The sequence below is a fragment of the Bufo bufo genome, chromosome 7, assembly GCF_905171765.1.
Source record: "Bufo bufo chromosome 7, aBufBuf1.1, whole genome shotgun sequence".
NCBI classification, from domain to species: Eukaryota; Metazoa; Chordata; class Amphibia; order Anura; family Bufonidae; genus Bufo; species Bufo bufo.
The window spans coordinates 199,691,676-199,711,301 of NC_053395.1; the positions used below are offsets into that span (position 1 = coordinate 199,691,676).

The 19,626-nt window shown below is 43.1% G+C and overlaps 1 protein-coding gene across 8 annotated transcripts in view; it reads right to left on the minus strand.

Moving 5' to 3' along the window:
- Positions 1-19,626, minus strand: part of TANC1 (tetratricopeptide repeat, ankyrin repeat and coiled-coil containing 1) — a 196,508-nt gene that overhangs the window by 119,188 nt on the left and 57,694 nt on the right. For all 8 annotated transcript variants that reach the window (XM_040441668.1, XM_040441665.1, XM_040441662.1 and 5 more), the window contains exon 2: positions 9,317-9,386. In XM_040441668.1, coding sequence (XP_040297602.1) covers positions 9,317-9,374 — 58 coding nt within the window. In that variant the 5' untranslated portion in view covers positions 9,375-9,386. The remainder of the gene's footprint in view (positions 1-9,316; positions 9,387-19,626) is intronic.

Here is a 19,626-nt window from a genome sequence, read left to right on the forward strand (position 1 = left end):
CATCCCCTAGACAACGAGCAGCTGGGGAACTGAGCGCTCAGCTGTACTGAGATGCGGGACATGGGTCACGTGACGCTGGCCACGTCACATGACCCATCTAGAGAACCTATTTTAAACCGGTAACCTGCTGGCCACAGGTTGCCTGTGATTGGTCTTACTTCATATCTGGCGATTCCTGTGTGTGCGCGACTTCTACCTTTTGACCTCGGGTTGTATTTGACTCTGACCTAGTTCTACCCCCTGTATTGACGCGATCTCTTGGCTCCTGACCTTGGTTCGTATTAGACCCTGACCTGGTGTTACCCCTAGTACTGATGCGACCTCCTGGCTTTTGACCTCGTCTTGTACTCACTTGGCATTATAGTTTATGGTGTGCTTGTGTACCCTCCCATCCTTGACCTTGGCCCATTGCTATTCTGTGCTGGCCTGGGAAGCCTTGCATCTGTGTGATCTGTCTGTCTATGGTGTACGCTCCGTGTAGTTCCTTTCATTAGGCCCCTGCACGTACGTAAGCTAGGGACTGCCGCCCAGTTTACGCCGTCGGTTAGGACGGACCCTGCAAGTAGGTAGGGATGGAGGTGTCGGTGGAGTTTAGGGCTGCAGTCACCCCTACCTCGCATTACACTGTGCTTGTAGCTTACTGCAAGCAGAGATATTGAAAAGCCAGAGAAAATTTAACAGAAATTGTATAACTTTAACTAAAAGCTGAATAACCTTTTGGTTTAGGCTACTTTCACACTTGCGTTGTTAATTCCGTTATGGACATCCAGCAGAGGATCTCAATACCGGAATTAAACAGATCAGTTTTGATTTTGCGCATCAGGATGCATCCGTTCCATTACGATGCGGTTGTGTGAAATCAAAACGAAAAAAAAAACCAGATCTGTCACTAAATACATTGAAAGTCAATAGGTGACGGATACGGTTTTTTAGGATCCTATAAAAGCAGATCAGTCACCACTGATTTACATTATTTTCAGTAATGGATCTGTTTTTTTCCGTTCGTATGACCGGACAAAAAAAAAAAAAAAAAAACGCAGCTTGCAGTGGTTTTGTGTCCAGTCACGAAACAGAATGCTGACGGAAAGGGAGACGTCCTGATGCATCCTGAACGGATCTCTTACCATTCAGAATACATGAGGACCAAATAGAAACGTTTTTTTGTTTCAGTAAAATTAGCATAACACAGGCACAGTGGCGCTGTAAAGCCTCATGCACACCACCGTATTTTGGATCTGCCTCCAATCCGCATTTCTTTGCAGATTGCACACGGACACATTCATTTCTATAGGTCTGAAAAAAACGGACATCATCCGTGTGCTGTCCGCATCCTAGTGTCCATTCCGCAAATTATACAACATGTCCTATTCTGGTCCATACTGCGCACAAGAATAGCTATTTCTACTAATGGGACTATGGAAAATACAGATTGTACACAGAAGGTATCCGTATTTTGAAGATCCGTGGTTTGCGGACCCCAACGCGGATACAATAGTGTACTGGAAACTCAAGCCTAATAACAAAGCTTGTGACCTACAGTAGCTCTGCTGAATATTTTGAGGAGTCCCATTTCAACTTTTCAGTGCTGCCACCAGTCCGCAGATCGGCACTTCAACTTTCTTTAGATTGAAGACACAATCGCGACAGTATGACGATGTCACTGCACCGCTCAACTGTGCATGCACGTTCCCAATGCTGCTAATGAAGTATTTACATCAGCAGTATAAGCGTGGAGGGACCTTTTACCGATCATGAGGACCACCTATAGTAAACACGGTTACTACATTCCTTAGGCACCAATTTACAGAAACCCGAGAAGTGAGTTGGCTAGGATGGGAGCTGGGGCGCATGCTTGACTATGCTCACTCCCACAATCCTGGCCAACATATAGGTGGGAGGTGTTCACTGCACTGCGCAAGCGCTGCCACTGCTGCAAGATTCCAGTGGTGGCCATATCCCCTAACCAGCATTTCTACAAGTAGGTATGTAGTACCCCAGAGCAGGCACTACCATTCTTTCACCCTGCTACTAATAGGCTAACAATAATGTCATCTGTGTATTTATCCCAGGACCTCCTACACTGTGCATTCAGAATATTGCTATGAAACTGTTATGTTCATGTACTGTGCCTGATTCACCAGCAGGTGGCAGTGTATCTGGCAGATAGAGATCTTTAGATTGGAATGGTATGTTCCATTTCATTCTCCCGCTTTTGGGCAGAAGTGGGTTAGTCTTGCATCCTACCAAGGGAGGGGTTGCAGGAGAGAGATCGATCAGTCTACAATTGAGAGTGAAATTGAGAGTTGGAAGGGGATGAGGAGTACCCTGACTCCTTACAGATTAAGAGACAGAGTATCACAAGGGGGTCAACAGCCAAAAGGGACACGATCGGCCCTGGGGGGCTGCCCGTTGCAGGTACAAGACAGGAAAGGAGGCACTTTCACTAAAAGGACTTCTAATCAACTGAGCTACAGATGGGACCCAAGCAATGAGATGGGAATATCCCTTTAATATCACACGTGGTATATTATTTTCCAGTGCCAAACTGGTACTTTCTGAGTCTGGTTAGTTGGGAAAAGTCTACTTTAAACGTCTATTAAAATAAAAAGAACAACAGTTTAAAAAAATAAATAAAATTACAGAATGGTTAAGGGTTTACCATGTATACCATCGCCATGTTCCACCATATGAAAATCTGAGAAACCACATAACGGTATAGAATGGGTCCTTTTTAGAGAAATTGACTATTTTTACAGTTGTCTTTTGCGCAGATCCATCATGTGAAAACAGGCTGAATTCTGTGCCAGCAGACGATGCACAGGAAAGACCCACTAAAGTAAAGGATCTTCTCCCTGAAAAGACCAGCAGATCTGCATAAGAAGTGCTTTTTCATAAATCCTAGAGGAAATCTCCAGTAAGTGACAGATGCATGAGGCCCGGACAAGCACGAAGACATAAAAAGCTAAGAGTGCCGTAAGGAACCATCTGACCTCCTGCCAGTCCCAATAAAAAGGCGACATAAAAAACCAGAAGATGTGTAATATAAGCCGGCTGCTAGAACACAGAAGAGCCGGATTAGACTTTAAAAGCAAAGAAAACCATGTATTCCCTATGATCGATACCAGCTCATTCCACGGGGGTCTGTAATGCACATGTGCTGAAAGTCTTCTTACATTTCATTCACGCTTCATGGTGTTATGGTGTTTTCCTTCTAAAGTAGACTGTTCTGCAAACTTCCCCTAAATTAATCATACAGTTTATTCATTAGTCCAGATCACTCGGGGCTGTGGGCAAGTCACGAGCGGTACTAAATAGACCCGCTGTGCCATCATGCCAATGAGATTTTCTTCACCCACGATATATTACAAGAACATATCTTTCCAAAATATGACATTATATTTCTGGTTAATGCAATATCTGCTCCAGCATGTTATTATATACCCCAGCTGCAGTGCATGCTGGGACATGCAATGCAAAAACAGCTGGAAAGCCAAAGGTGGCGTAACATACACAACGTAAAATGCAGCACACAAGCAATCAAACAGGAGCCACACACATATCCCCAGGGGAGAGCTTTGATGCCAGTTCTATTAACATCCCTTGTAGAGCAATCGCTCAGCATCTGTAGAAGCCTGAACTATAATGGTCGTGTCGTACTTGACGGCAGCCGCAGATCTGGGCAGAACATCACACAGCCACCCGGGAACAGTCGAGACGTTCTTCTTGTTAAACAAAGGAAATTTTTGTTTTGTTGCCATCTTTTTTTGTTTCCCGCGAAGGACAAAGTCTTATTCAAGATTGCAGGGGCAGGAGGAAAAGGTCTCCACTCCGTCTGTCAGACCCAGGAGCACATTCATACTCTGCACGGTGAATTTAAAGGAGCATACAAAAAAAACTGAAATGCCTAGTGCAGGGCTGGACGGGACAGTGCACAAAAGTCGTCATGCTCCATCAAGGCCCTGTACTAGGCATAATCTTAGTAACATTATTTTTGTCCCGTGAACATGGAAGGACAAATATCTGACTGAGAAAGGGGCTGCAAAACTCGTTCTCACCCTCAGGGCCCCTATGCCCAACCTGCTATACTTTAGGGCAAGTATGCCCAACCTGCGGCCCTCCAGCTGTTGCAAAACTACAACTCCCAGCATGCCCAGACAGCCTACAGCAGGGTATGGTGGGAGTTGTAGTTTTACAACAGCTGGAGGGCTGCAGGTTGAGCATCCCTGTTTTAGGGAAATGTTCTTAGGTTCATCAGAAGATCCATTTGGGGCCTCTGTCGGAGAAAGATAGAACAAACAAAATCCCGTATGCAGGACTTCTGCCAGCTAAAAAAGTGGATTCCCGAATTATAGTCAATGGCCCTATTCGGTGTAGTTACTGTATGTGCCGAAACTAGCGCTTCCATTATTTTCATTGTTCTGCTTCTGTAACTGAGCAGAACAGTGGAAATGACTAGTGCTGGTGTGAACATGTCCTTACTCTGCTTTCTTAGTACTTACTTTAATTATAGTAAATATAGTAAATTTAAGCTAATACTGTGGGTTATCAAACAGTGATAGAAAGTCTAGAAAGAATTCTGGAAGAAAAGCCGAAGTGGGATGCCAAAGGGGTTATTCCCACCATAGACTTGTATGGCTCGGCTGCTTTGGCAACTCCCATAGACTTGACTTCTGTTGCAGCTGGTGATAGTTGAAGGATCGAACTGAGCATGTGCATCCACCTCAGTGAGGTGGACAGAGAAATTAGAAAATTAGCAGATAGCAGTTGCTGAAATAAAGAGAGAACTGCAATTTTCTAATAAAGTATAATATACAGTACTATAATATACAGTTGCAATAACGGAGCAGGGCAGCAGCACAGGATTACAGAACTGCTCACTATCCCCTTCACAGAATACGTTTTCCAAGGCAGCCTTTATATTTTATAGGAAATCTATTTATTGGGGTTAGTTAATTTGCATGCTACTGCCATAAGACCGCCTCTGTGCCAGCAGTCTGTGGAGAATAAAATGATATATAATAAAATAATAAGATCATAAGACTATACTAAGAATATATTGAACAGTTGCTGATCATGCAATTTCCTAAGATAAAGAGAAAAGTTAGTGCATGTCCACAGCGTTGCTGTCTCACAGATTGACACCAGGCCATCACATGGTATAATTACTCGATGTATTACAACCTGTGGCCTCGAGCTATGTACAGCCTTCATCTTGCTTGGTGGGCCAAATGCCACAATCAAGTTCAGGAGTAAATGGACAAACAAGATTCAACACATGCAAAGTGTCTTCAAAAGGAGGGTTAAAATTTCATCTAAGTGGTACCAAAATGGAGCAATTAGCCAGCTGCTCGGGTGGCCATAGGCAGCTGTCAATATCTGAGTCAGCACCTGAGAATCCTTGGTTTGTGTGGTTGCATGGAGACTTCTAATGATTTTAAAGTCAAGAACATGGTCTACAAATATATGACGACAACTCTCAAAATCTGTCAAAGCAACGGAAGCAGCAATCATCATGTGGTTGCAGCTCTCCCTGAATTCATTTGAGGTCAGCAGGCAAAAGGAGAGGCATCATATAGAGTAGTTTCCCATCCAAAAGAGGTCACCTTGCAGTGGTGAATGGGCACAGATTATTTTATCCTATTAGAGAAAAATGCCTCTTTTTCCACTTATCAGGCCGCTTTCCACACCCTTGCCTCCTAAAGTAAATCACTTATGCTGAATCAACTGACAAAATCAGTCCCCCCAGAGAAGATGGCTTTGCATCTTCACTGGGAGTTTAGTTTAGAAGGCGGGGGAACAGAAAAGAAGACTGATAAGTGGGGAAAGAGGCATGTTGTATAATAAAATATATAACACGTTTTCTTATCTTCACTTGTACTGTTGATTTATAGAAAGTTCTTGAAAATTGGAGGTATACTTATCAAGTCTGGTGTCTCATGTTCAATGCTTTTTTTTATTTTTTTAGTAACCCCTATAATCATTGTCATACGTGACTTGCAATGACTGTATAATTGTAGCCTGCATGCACCACTTGAAAATTGCGGTTACAATTTCTATGACATAGTTTTGAGGATTGTCTATGTATACTTGTGGACCATGTCACGTGCTAGCTAAGATATCGACAGCTGCCTAGGGGCTACACTTTAAAAAATTTTTAGATATGTGTAGTGTCCACAAGTTGCTGTCACTAAAACGATCCACTGTCCTCTAATTAGTTTGAAAGCTGGTACACGTTAAATTTTAATAATCATTCCCGATTCACGTTGCTCCTCTTTTCTGTTGAAAGGACCAGTTGACTCAGGAATGTCCTCATGGGTTCCTTTTATTAGGGTATTTTGAAGGTGTCCTAAAATGAAAGGGTTTGCTGAAGACTGACATTACTTATTAAGGGCACTTACAGTTATCTTCTAATGTGTCATTATCCACAGGTTGAATACTTCAAAAACTTTACTGAAGTTAACAAATCAACCAGCAATATCACACTATGGACCCCCTCCTTCAACCTATGTTAAAGGCACTTCAATCTAGGCCTTATATACACACTTGACAATACTCTGTACGCCCCTACTATACCGCCAAGTGGCTCCAATTAGTCATACTGCTGCAGACGAACTGTTTATGGTACAAGGTACATGTACATAATGTGCATGAACCCTTATAGAAAAGTCTAGAAAAGCAAGTGATGAAAATAAGGATAATGAAAATACAGAATTTTCTCCCCGAAGTCTGGTGGTTAAAAAAAAACAGGCCATAGAATAAAGGTTTTGCCTCAAAAAAAAAAAAAAAAAAAGTCTGTCATCTATAAAACGAGCATCCAAGTAAGCATACCCCTATGTAGAGTAAGTGCACGAAGTATGCTGAATTTTTGCTCCATAAAACGCACTTTATTCCCCAAAAGTGGGGCAAAAATTGCAGTGCATTTTAAAAAAGTGAATACAAATGAGTGCTTCCATTATGGAAGTGTTCATTAGTACACAATAGAACCAGGGAATATAGCTCTCCAGATGCTGGCTGTACTCACCGCTCCCTGGTCTGTGAGCACTGTGCTGCACTGTCCAGACTGCGTACAATGTCAGGATGTAGCGTACTATGACCTGACGCCGTGTGATGTCAGGTCATAGTGCAGCATGGTGCCAGGGAACGGCGAGTGCAGGAAAAGCACTATAGATCTCCCGAGTGGAGAAGGATGGGTAAGTTTGTTTTTTTATTTTATGTCTGATCTGAGGTCTAAGGAGGAATGAGGATTTGATTTGGGGGTCTGATCTGACGTCTGATGAGGTTTGGGGGTCTTAATGTGAAGTCTGATGAGGACTGAGAGTCTGATCTGAGGTCTGATGAAACAGGGGGGTTCTGATTTAAGGTCTGATGAAAAATATATTTCTTATTTTTAAATTCTAGGTGCGTCTTATGGTCCAGATAAGGAAACTACCTTTTTTGTGAAAATCTGTCCTCTAAGGGCTCATGCACACAACCGTATGCCCTCCGAGACATACGGTCCGTGAGCAGGCCATATGTCCCAGAGCAGCATACATCGTGCGCACGGGAGCGCACAGCATCATAGGTTACTATGATGCTGTGCGCATCGGGCCGCCTGTGGGACTATTGTCTTGCACTCATATGATCTTATGAGTGCAGGACAATAGTCCCGCGGGCGGCCCTATGTAACCTATGATGCTGTGTGCTCCCGTGCGCACGGTGTATGCCACTCTGGGTCATATGGCCCGCTCACGTACTGTATGTCTCGGAGGGCATATGGTCGTGTGCATGAGCCCTAATCCTGCGAAATGCTTATTTTTCCTTTTATGCAAATAAGGTTTTCAGTGCACCATGGGTGGGCCAGCTCCGTTCTCATCGCTACCAGGGGGGAAGCCTAGGCGGTGTTGCTTGCAGTGCCATGGTGCACCAATCGGAGCAGTCCTGCCAAAAGTGCACCAAGAGCCTTATTTGAATAAAAATAGAAACCATTTCACTGGCTTAGGCTACTTTCATACTCGCGTTTGGTGTGGATTCGTCATGCATCTGCACAGACTGATCCGTTCAGATAATACAACCGTCTGCAGCCGTTCAGAACGGATCCGTTTGTATTATCTTTAACATAGCCAAGACAGATCCGTCTTGAACACTATTGAAAGTCAATAGAGGACGGATCCGTTTTCTATTGTGCCAGATTGTGTCATAGAAAATGGATCCGTCCCCATTGACTTACATTGTGTGTCAGAACGGATCAGTTTGGCTCAGTTTCGTCAGAAGGACACCAAAACGCTACAAGCAATGTTTTGGTGTCCGCTTCCAAAGCGGAATGGAGACGGAACGGAGGCAAACTGATGCATTCTGAGCGGATTCTTATCCATTCAGAAAGCATTAGGGCAAAACTGATCCGTTTTGGACCGCTTGTGAGAGCCCTGAACGGATCTCACAAACGGAAAGCCAAAATGCCAGTGTGAAAGTAGCCTTAGCGGGCCAGATTTGTTACAATAAAAGGATGGTTATGTGCCGGAGACTCCATTAAATATGAAAAGAAAGTCTGTAGTGAATTCAACCTAAACATTTTGAAAATAAGAACACTACACTTCCCTGTGACCAGCAGTTTATCTCAATGTCCTTTTTACACAAAGACGTACTACAGTACATACAAACTGGGCCAGGACAGGCAGAGGCCATTTATGAGTTTTTAGTGAGGGCAGGGGGTCAAAGGAAGAAAGTGAACTCATTGATAATGATTTAGTGCTTCATCACTACGCAGAAAAGCAATAAAAAAAGGCTCCTCCGCCAAATAAATTTACGACACAACATCCCAGATATGTAAGTTATGTGCAAGTGGGAGTCATGACTGTGCAGCCGGAAAACAAGATCAGAAAGCAGACCATCAAATTCTTAAAATTACCATGGAAAACATAGGGTAAAATACTGAAATTCACTGAGACCACACTGCACTTGCCAGCTTTTCAGACATTTCTTCAACGAGATGCATGCAGCTGTGGACAATTTTTTTTTAAAACTTATAAAATAAATACAGGTCACGTCTCCAACCAAATAACCTAGTGCCCAAACTAGTGCTAACTATCCACAGTAGGTCCAAAAGGATGTCCACCACAGTGACCGCCAAACTAGTTGGCCACAGTTGTTCTTCTCGTACCTGGGCTGATCATGACACCACTGGCAGTGACTGTATTCTGATGCAGACTGGTTGTCAGGGATAAACAGTCTAGTAACCAGGTTTGTCAACTCCCCACCAACTCAGAATTAATCTAAGACCAGGGAAAGATAGTTATAGCGGCGATAACCAAGCCAGTCTAACGTATTATCCAAAACCAACCTTGATTCTTGTTGTTCTTCACACCCTCTCGGCTCTTCTTTAAAACGGCTTTTAACATTTTCTATGAGTCCTGTAATAAAGAAGAAAAAACAAACCTTAATGCATACAGATATTCATTGGTATCCAACAGAACCAATACTTATTTACTTTGAACATGCACCAATCATTTACAAATGGAAGTACTGGAGTATCTGGTTGACTCCCAATGGACGGTACGTGTAATAATCAGCTAAACGATAAGGACACAACCATAACATCATTATCAGTGGTGGTATGGCAGTCAAACAGAGAGACCGGTTGGCTAACGGTAGAGGTTACGTCCTCGAGACATTATGAAGACCTCATGCACATGGCACATTCTTACAGATCTATGTTGTATGGAGTCATAGTAGGACATCAGAGAAAGCTGGGACCTTACTGTACCTCCAAATCGGTCCTATTGTTATTCGACAGAAAAAGAAATTGCAGCATCAACTCTCTTTCTAAAGTTATCTCTGCCAAGTGCCCTATACACATTCAGTTTAGCCAAGTGTGTAGATGTATGTACGGTCAGACACTTCTGGGGGCTAGTTATCTCCCCGGAGAACAGAAGTATTGAGCACTGACATTTAACGTCCCTGTTCCTTCTCTCCCCCATCATCTCAATCGGGAGCTACCCATACAAACTAGAAGGTCAGTGGGGCCTGACTAGGTGTTTCTCATCAACCACCCTATTTCGGTGGAATCCAGCAGGACTCAGTGAGTAGATCTTTTTGTTTCCTTGTGTCTACAGTTTCCCAATGAAGTAAATCTGTCCAGACACTGGTAGATGACATACTGTCTATCCTCCGAACCCCCTCCAAGTGCCTCCTTCCCTTTTCTACAACCTTCTTAGAGGTAAACCAAACATTTTCTATTCTACAACTTTATTTTTGGCAGAAAAGGGTGCAGCTTACAAAAAATAAAAAAAATAAAAAAATAATAATGTGCATACCACATGATATCAGAGTTTGAAGGCTAAACACAAAGACTTTGAAGTCTTCTCCTGAAGCAAGGACATAAAAAAATATTTTTTGGGCAAAACACCAAAGCTATAAAGGAACACAAAGAATAATTATCAAAACCTTATGGGGAAGTTAACATATCTGGTTAATATTAATTCATTGCTAGAGGTATAGGGAGGATATGGAGGGGACAATCTGGGGAAATAGTTTACGGGAATAATGGTAAATTAGGATCTTGGCAGAAGAAAAAGCAACTCCTAACTTTAGAACCTTGTGTTTCATGGTTATGTCCACACTTTAGTGGAGAGGCTGCAGATTATCCTCTAGGATTTTTTGGATGCAAAATCCGCTGTGAATTAAATTAGCACCAAAGACGGTGAAATTTTAGAAAATCTCAACCGTATGCCGTTGAAAAAATATCCGTACTTTAATTAACATGCAGTGTGGAAGTCCGCAGCAGGTCAATTGTTTCCGACGACTTGCACAGCAGTGCATAGCGTGAAATCAGTGGCAAAGCGCTGAAGAAATCTGCAGATCTGGCCATAGATTTGATGGGACAAGAAAATTGAGGTGAAATCCACTATGGATTGATGATGATGATGATGACGACGATGTATAGTCTTGTGTACATGCAGTCTTACCCTTAGGGCCTCGATGCGCTTAGCTGGCTGATTCAACAAGGGAGGAAAAAGAAGAAGGCATGACACTTTACCATGGGCCGCAAAGGCCTAGAGGATAAGGCACCTATTCCAGAGACCAATTTCCTAGCACTTATCAAAGGGAGAATCAAGAAAAAAGGGAGGGAAGGTAGGGGGATCTCAAAGGTTCAAAAAGGTTCGGACGAGATATAGAGAATGTGAGGAGAACAAAATTAATAAACGTGAGGAAAAAGGTATCTTTAAAATAGAAGGGACATTACCAACCGTTTTATAGACTAAGACTTAGGAAAACCCCCAAAATTATATGAACCAAAAATAAGTGTTACATAGGAAGATCAAACGCCTGTTTTAAAAGTAGGGTTTTTAGTGCACGTCTGAATGAGAGAAGATTGGGGATCATTTTCAGGGCCAGAGGTAGGTGGTTCCAAAATCTGGCCCCTTGAGCCAAAAAAGATCTATCTCCACGTCTGATCTTATTAACTTGCGGGATGTTAAAATTCGCAGAGTTACTAGACCTCAATCTTCTCAACGGGGCGTACCTGGTGAATTTACGTTGCAGGTACAAGGGCCCCACACCATGGAATTACCCTATGCATGAAGCATCCAATCTTGAACATCACCCGTTGTTGGACGGGGAGCCAGTGCAAGGCATTAAGAGAGGGAGTGATATGCTCTCGGCGGGCAACACTGTTAGTAGCCTTGCTGCGGCATTCTGCACAGGATTGAGGTGAAATCCTCAGTATAGGCCATCAGTATCTAATTAGTGGGGGTCTGACACCTGACCCATCAGGTGTTTGGAAATAGCTCCAGTGCCAGCAGTAGGTGACGGAACTGAACAGCTCCATCCTTTACTGCAGCACTGCTCCCATTCACTTCCATAAGAGCAGTGCTGCAGTAACCAGCTCCGTCCACACAATGGACAGAGCGCTATGGTCCCAGCGCGGAGCTACTCTCAAACAGCTGATTAGTGCGGATGCATATTGTCAGGTGCCCGCTGATCAGATATTGAAGGCCTATCTAGATGATTGGAAGTTCACATGTGGTGGCATTTCTTTGCTCTGGATTCTGCACACGCACAACAAGCCAATGGTGCACTGCAATGCTCTGGACTCCAAGACTTGTGAAATAGGGTTTGAAAACCTCATCCATATGTACTGGACTATGAACCGTGCTAGATTCTCAGTGTACAATCCACAAAAATTACACCATGGCTGAACTCCCTATGCCGCCACAATGTGATGTCCGATTCACCTACTGATTTTCAGCTACGTTGGCTTGCAGGGATTTTCCGAGATTCTTGGTTAGTCCCATGCACAGTTACCATAGCTTGATTGCATTCCCCAAGTCGCAATATTGACTAACACAATGGAACCAGCCCCCTGTAATTGCTGGATTTCTATATTCTTCATCCGTTCATGTATGCAGTATAAATGTTTATTACAAGTATATATATATCAGGTTACTTAGGTCATTGTGGCCCCTCTTTACACGGGAGGGGCAGGTGCTACACTTGAATTACAAAGACGGCCTCTGTGTTATCAGGGGAACACCTGCTCCAAATTAACAAGAATTCATCCATACTTGGCATGGCACAGTGACCCGGGTGCTGCTGGCAGCAAAATCACAGCACACCAGCTTAAACTGAATCTTATTATACAGCAGGCATCAGTCCTCAAAATTGCTCCATGGTCTGGATTTGTGAGGGTTAAGCCACATGTAGCGTAAACTGTTCTGTAGGGCTGGGGTGGAAAAAAAACCTCAATTAGGCATGTTCAGCAAATACTAGATGTTCAGAAGCCTCAAGACTAGGTCAGACTGAGCAGTGCCATATTGGCTTGTAGGTACATGATGAGGTAACAGTCTTAGCCATACTGGGCATAGGTAAGACATTATAATTTCATTAAAGCAAATCGGGATTAATGGTTACATATGCCATCCTGGAGGGCCACGAGTTCTACATTTTTTATGTTGGTAATGAAGCAAAATTAGCCAATGGGATTTATAACTGTGGCCATTAGATGGGAAAGAGCAGAGATCTCTTCCTATGTTGGAAGACCACACAATGCAGTTACCCTCTGGCATGAACATCACCTATAATACACATCTTGCTTTGACAATGCCTGCTTGGATAGCTCTGACCATGTCAGGTTTAGCTGTTCAGGATCATCTGTGATTACCCTACACCCTGAAGCAAGAACATCTGGATACAACCTCTATGCAACAGACTCACAGAGATCCTACACCGATGTCAGCTTGCTGCTCCCCAGCCAGTTATGGACATTACTTTTCCTCTTATTATCTATAAAGAAAATGCAATGTGATGTATACAACACAATAAAACTGCCTAGAATAACTGGTGGCTTACATCTACTTACCTTAGACCTCATCTACAATTCCACCAACAGTCTAACAAAAGACGGAATGTATTTGGGCGTATACATAACATGCCCAATAACAGATACTTTATGCATTAAGGTAAACCTCTATTCTTGACTTGAAATAAGGAGGACTATCAACTATGGCTTTTCAAAATGGCTGCACCAATTGGTCTTGGCCTCTGGCCAAGAGGTCCACCTGAAATGGATTATCTAGAGAGCTCCAGGTGACCACAGTGTCAAGCAGCATCTGTTGCTTCCCTCTGTTCACCCTGCCAAAGGTCAAAACCCTGGTGACTAAGGGATTGCCAGGTCCTATAGTTCCATATCAGAGGAGAACCACAATGTTGAGGATGTACGTTCTCCTTCATGCTTATTTTGTACACAGCTCTTCACAAGAGCCCTTGGTGTCAAAAGTTTAACTTTAAGCTCACCGAAGGACATAAATGCCATATAGGCAAACACAGCACGTGTTATGAGGTCTATGAAGGAAAGAGGCCCAAACCAGTGTGCACCATACCTGTACAAGATACAGTCTTTCACTGATGGCCACTTCTGTATATAAGGGAAGAAGAAAGCATGCCAATGGGTAGAAGGATCACAATTTTACCTTTGCTATGGGAACCCCTTTCCTCTATGTGTGCCCCTGAGCCCCACTCTCTAAATTAAGTTCTGGGCCACTCTAGAATATATGTCCAACACTGCAATAATTCTGGATGGAAGACTGCACTAGTTGTGACGCACCAATGGTGTAATCAGCGCCAACTTTCATTCTATTTGATCTTGATGATCGAGATCGTTGAGAAGAATCCATTGTGCGACTCCATGTACAATTTTAATGCATGAAGAAAGTTGCACGTTCTATATCATGTTTATACCCGCTCTATACTTTGATATATTTGGGAACCAATGCTAGCCAGTACGTTTGATCCTTCAGAAGAATTGCTCCTTTAACTCAATAGTGGGAGACTTGGCAGAACTCCTTCATGCACTGTAATTAAGGATGGCAGGACAAGGAAACTATAATTACAACAATTCCAGAAGTCCGGCCTGGAGAAAATGAACTTACATAAGTGACAGTAGGGCTGGATCAGCAAGGCCGCTTCCTGTGCTCTGAGTCACATTGTATTATTATGATTTTATGCTGTTTTTATGCTTGGCAACTGCCATTTGGTACAAGGAAAACTGTAATTCAAGGGGAGAACACACACTAACATTAATTTAGACTTCCTAAGCCAGGCCTGCTCTGGTTTTAGAGGATCCACACAAAGAAATGACTATAATATAAGTGTAGTATTTTGGGGGCATTATATGACTGCCACATGACTCATGGCCCAGTATGATGGGTATTATATATAATTATACTCTTGAAGTCCAGATAAATAATTGGTGGCTGTATTGTAAGCAGAAAGGACTACATATTTTGTGTAGTTATATGCGGTCAAGGATATACACACCTCTGACCTTTGACCCATACTGGAATTTATACACATATATATATATATATATATATATATATATATATATATATATATAGTGATGATTAATGATAACCACATTATAGAACAATTACCACATGGATGTGTTAAAGAGGAGTGGACTAGGCCAGGGTTTTATTCTGTATGGTTTTCCATCAACCAAGGGTTATATCCAATGCTATATGGTGAACAATTTGGGAAAACAAGACTGCCATATTTATGTTCTTAAAGTCCCTATTTTCAAAAGGCATTAAATACCATGTGGCAGTTTAACACTAGTGAACGACATAACTTAATAACATCATGGTTGTCTCATGTACACCAGTATTCTGCACCACAAAATGGTTCTAGTTCATCATACATATGGAGTAATTCCTTTTGCAGTACTGATGCATCTTTTTTTTCCAATCTCTGGAATGGAACAAGACATCTTCACAAATTGGAAGAAAAAATAAAAGTTATAACTCAGACACAGCCTAGCGCTATGGACACTTTGCACTGAAATATCTTATGATTACCTGCTTTCTAAATGCAAAATTATGCAACTTTCTAAATAGGCTTCATAAAAATAAAAATAAAATATCAACCATTTTGTTTCCGGAAAGTGTGTGTAAGTCCTTCACCTAGCTGCTGGTGCAGCAGAATCTGACAGATTTCCATCAGAGCACTGCTTCTGTTTCTGACTTCACCCTGCTCTCCCCACTCCATTCTCGGAGTGTTAGAAATAGCAGCAGGGATGGGGAGGAGATTGTACACAGTAGATGTGTGCATAGAGGGGGAATAGAATCCAATGAGGGCAGCTCACACAGGCTGTAGAGAGGAACGAAAGCACACACAGGGTACTCAAGGTAACTACTAACATTCGTAAAAAATTAAATAAATTATGTCAAAATGGTCTATAGCCTTTAATTCTGGCAAAGGAAGGCAGCCAGTCAACAGGTTCTGTTTTCATCAGTGGTCACCAAGCCATTGCCAATGGGTACACAACATACCTTTTGTTGTCTGGATTACTGTAAAGAGTAATATTTTATACTTTCATGTAAAGATGTGTAGACCTTGTGAGCGATGTAAAATTTTGTAATAAAGTCTTTAAAACAAGCACCTGGATCTGAATACATTTGTAATTGCAAATTCACTGAAATTTATCTGCATAGCGCCACCTGCTGTTTGCTCTTTTTCAAATTTTTCTGACAGAAGCACATGCTCAGTTCCATCCTTCAACTGCTACCAGCTGCAGCAGAAAGGAAACACCCACTGAGAGTGCATGTCCCTAAGCGGTTATCTTGAAATAAATCTAGCAGAGCAATGAATGGGGGGGATCTCTGGATTAGTGTTGAGCGAACTTGTGTTTTAAGTTATGCGTCCAAAGTTCGGTGTATCGAAGAATCCCGTTCTGGATTTTAAATTCCGTTATGGTCCGTGGTAGCGGAATGCAAACCGGGATTCTTCGATAACCGGAACTTTGGACGCAGAACAAGTTCGCTCAACACTACTCTGGATCCATGTGAGGTACAGGGCTGGTTCCAAGTGTGTTAGAAAGAAACCCTCATGTATTCGATCAGGCATCCTCAAACTGCGGCCCTCCAGCTGTTGCAAAACTACAACTCCCAGCATGCCTGAACAGCCTACAGCAGGGCCTTGTGGGAGTTGTAGTTTTACAAAAGCTGGAGATGATGATATTTGATTTTCATCTTTTACATTAATCATGGGATAACCCCTTTAATCTTATAAAGTACAAAAAGATAAAACTTAGCAGAAACACCCAGGATCTGTTTACACACAATAAAGCAAAAAGCAGCTTGTAAAATTTTATGACATTGTAAAAGTGAAGACTTATGATTTGTGAGGGTTTCTAATCACAATGGACCAGTCTATAAATAGGAGTCTGGTGACAGATTTGCTCAGTTATCCCCTATCATTAAAATTAACTTGTTGATTAGAAAATGAATCATGGGACAAGGATTAAAAGAATAAAAAAGGTTCTATTAAAAAATTTCTAAAACACCAAGCCCCTCCCCCCCAATCCCAGTTTCGGCAGAGATGGCCTGCGGCAATGAACATGTAAAGCCAATATCCTGTTTCCCATCTGCAAGTCTTCATAAACTTACATAAAAGAACAAATGTGGAGACTAAGTAGACATTTTTTTAACCCATAAATGTTTTTTTTTTTTTTAAGGAAAGGCCATAGGGAACAAAAAGAACAAACCGCAGAACCAGAATCCTTCATCAGGATCATGAAAAAGTCTATAACATTTGTAAAATCTAAGCACATCCAATTACAATGAGCATCATGTCTTATTTCCCAAGTACAGAGGGCCTTTCTCGAAGTGGCCATGTTGTCCATTCCATGATTCATCTTTGGCCGCTATAGTCAAGATTCACGCCATGAAGCGGCCATATGTTGCACGGGTCTGGCAGTGATGAGACCAAAGTACGGGTCCTCGAGTGTCGACATCACTGATATATAGGAGAAACAACTACCGTATTTAAGGGCCTAACTATGAATTAATTTTGGGGAGGTACCAATTCTGAGTTTTACAAGCAAAGCTCTCCTCCAGAAGGAAGAAGACAGTCTCTCAATGCCACCTATAGCTGGCATCAGAGACAGCTTCCTTCCTCTTGGACAAGAGCTATTTTGTAGACACATTGGTCTTTACAATAATTAACTACTGACATGCAGGATATAGAGCGATGTCATTTAAGTTGTCAGCAAGTGGTTTAGGAAGCAATAATGGGAATACCAAGTAGTCGTGGATTCTGGATCTTTAGAGAGGCGGAAGCTGCATGAGGGACTGAATGTAAACAAGGCTTTCATTAGGGCGGACTGTTCTATTAAAATAATTATTTACTTCTCTTATACATTGGGGCATTATTATGAGAAGGTATTTGTTCATTTTTATATCTTCAATGTCAAGAGTCAAGGAAGAAAACGGGCAAGAGGCTTCAACTGAGTAAGAGCTTTCAAAGATGGATGGCAGCTGTTGTACAGAACACAAATCAAAAAAGAAGGTTCCTATAGAGTACGGGTGTCAAACACAAGGCCCGCGGGCCGAATCCGGCCCGCCAGACCTCGTCATGTGGCCCGCGCAGCGAGCGAGCTGGCGGCGGCTGGGCACAGGGAGATGAGCGATTCCATTGTGGAAGCGCTCATCTCCAGTCATCTGTATCGCCGTCCTCAGGACAGCGATACAGATGCCTGCCTGTGCTGCGGTAGGGGAGGGAGAGGCGTGTCCCTTTCCCTTCCTCCGATAGGCTGCCGGCCTAGTGCCTGCAGCCTATCAGAGGCCGGCGCGATGACGTCATCGCGCTGCCTGAGCCATACAGAATGGGACACAGGCCAGAAGAGGCCTGCATCGCATCACTGACATGGAGGTAAGTATGTGTTTTTTTTATTATTTTTATTATGTACAATACTTTTACTGGCGGGGGCTGTTATTACTGGCAAAGGGGGGGCTGTTATTACTGGTGGGGGCTGTTATTACTGGCAAAGGGGGGGCTGTTATTACTGGTGGGGGCTGTTATTACTGGCAAAGGGGGGCTGTTATTACTGGCAAAGGGGGGGCTGTTATTACTGGCAAAGGGGGGGCTGTTATTACTGGGGGCTGTTATTACTGGCACAGAGGGGCTGTTATTACTGGGGGCTGTTATTACTGACACAGAGGGGCTCTTATTACTGGGGGCTGTTATTACTGGCACAGAGGGGCTCTTATTACTGGGGGCTGTTATTACTGGCACAGAGGGGCTCTTATTACTGGGGGCTGTTATTACTGGCACAGAGGGGCTCTTATTACTGGGGGCTGTTATTACTGGCACAGAGGGGCTCTTATTACTGGGGGCTGTTATTACTGGCACAGAGGGGCTCTTATTACTGGGGGCTGTTATTACTGGCACAGAGGGGCTCTTATTACTGGGGGCTGTTATTACTGGGGGCTGCTATTACTGGCACAGGGGGGCTGCTATTACTGGCATAGGGGGCTATTATTACTGGCACAGGGGGGGCTGTTAATACTGGCACATGATTGGGGGCACTATAGGGGCATCTACTGAGGCCACAAAGAAGGGGTATTTTATATGGGCTCTCTGTACAGTACAATTTTATACTGGGACACATGGTGGGTACTATGGGGAAGGGGGGAGAGGAGTACTATGGGGTCATCTACGGGGGACACTAAGAAGGGGTATTTTATACTGGCACATTATGGGGGCACTATGAGGACATTAGCTCAAATGGGGGCATTACAAGGGGGTATTTTTTGCACTGTCACATTATAAGGAGAATTATTACTACTGGGGGGGGGGGCATTATGGTGGGCTTTATTACTCCCCCATGGTATGACCCCCTAGTAGCAGCACCAGCCTCTCCCTGCTCTGCTATCCCTCTGCACCTTCTCCAAATACTTATTATGAAATCTTTCTCATTAGGATAAAACACCTCATCAGCTCCACCGAGCCCCCAGCCAAAGTGTGGAAGTGGCGTCCGAGATCCCCAAGGGCCAAGCAAAGTAACTAAGTTTTCCGGCCCTTTGAGGGTGACCAAACTGCTGATGCGGCCCCCGATGAATTTGAGTTTGACACCCCTGCTATAGAGCAAAGAAGATGCTTGCCATTCGTGCCAAAACCTGTTCTACCAGAAGAAAGCAAAGTGTGGGCTGACATGAAGACCCCACACCTGCAGAGCTGTACCACGTATACAGGGACTCTATAAGGAAAAATTTGCTTAGATAATTACCCTAATATTAGCAGTAGTTAATTAGAACAATCACATTTGCTATTGTGGCTGCACCTGAATTCTGGGGCAACTTGCGCATTTTTGTT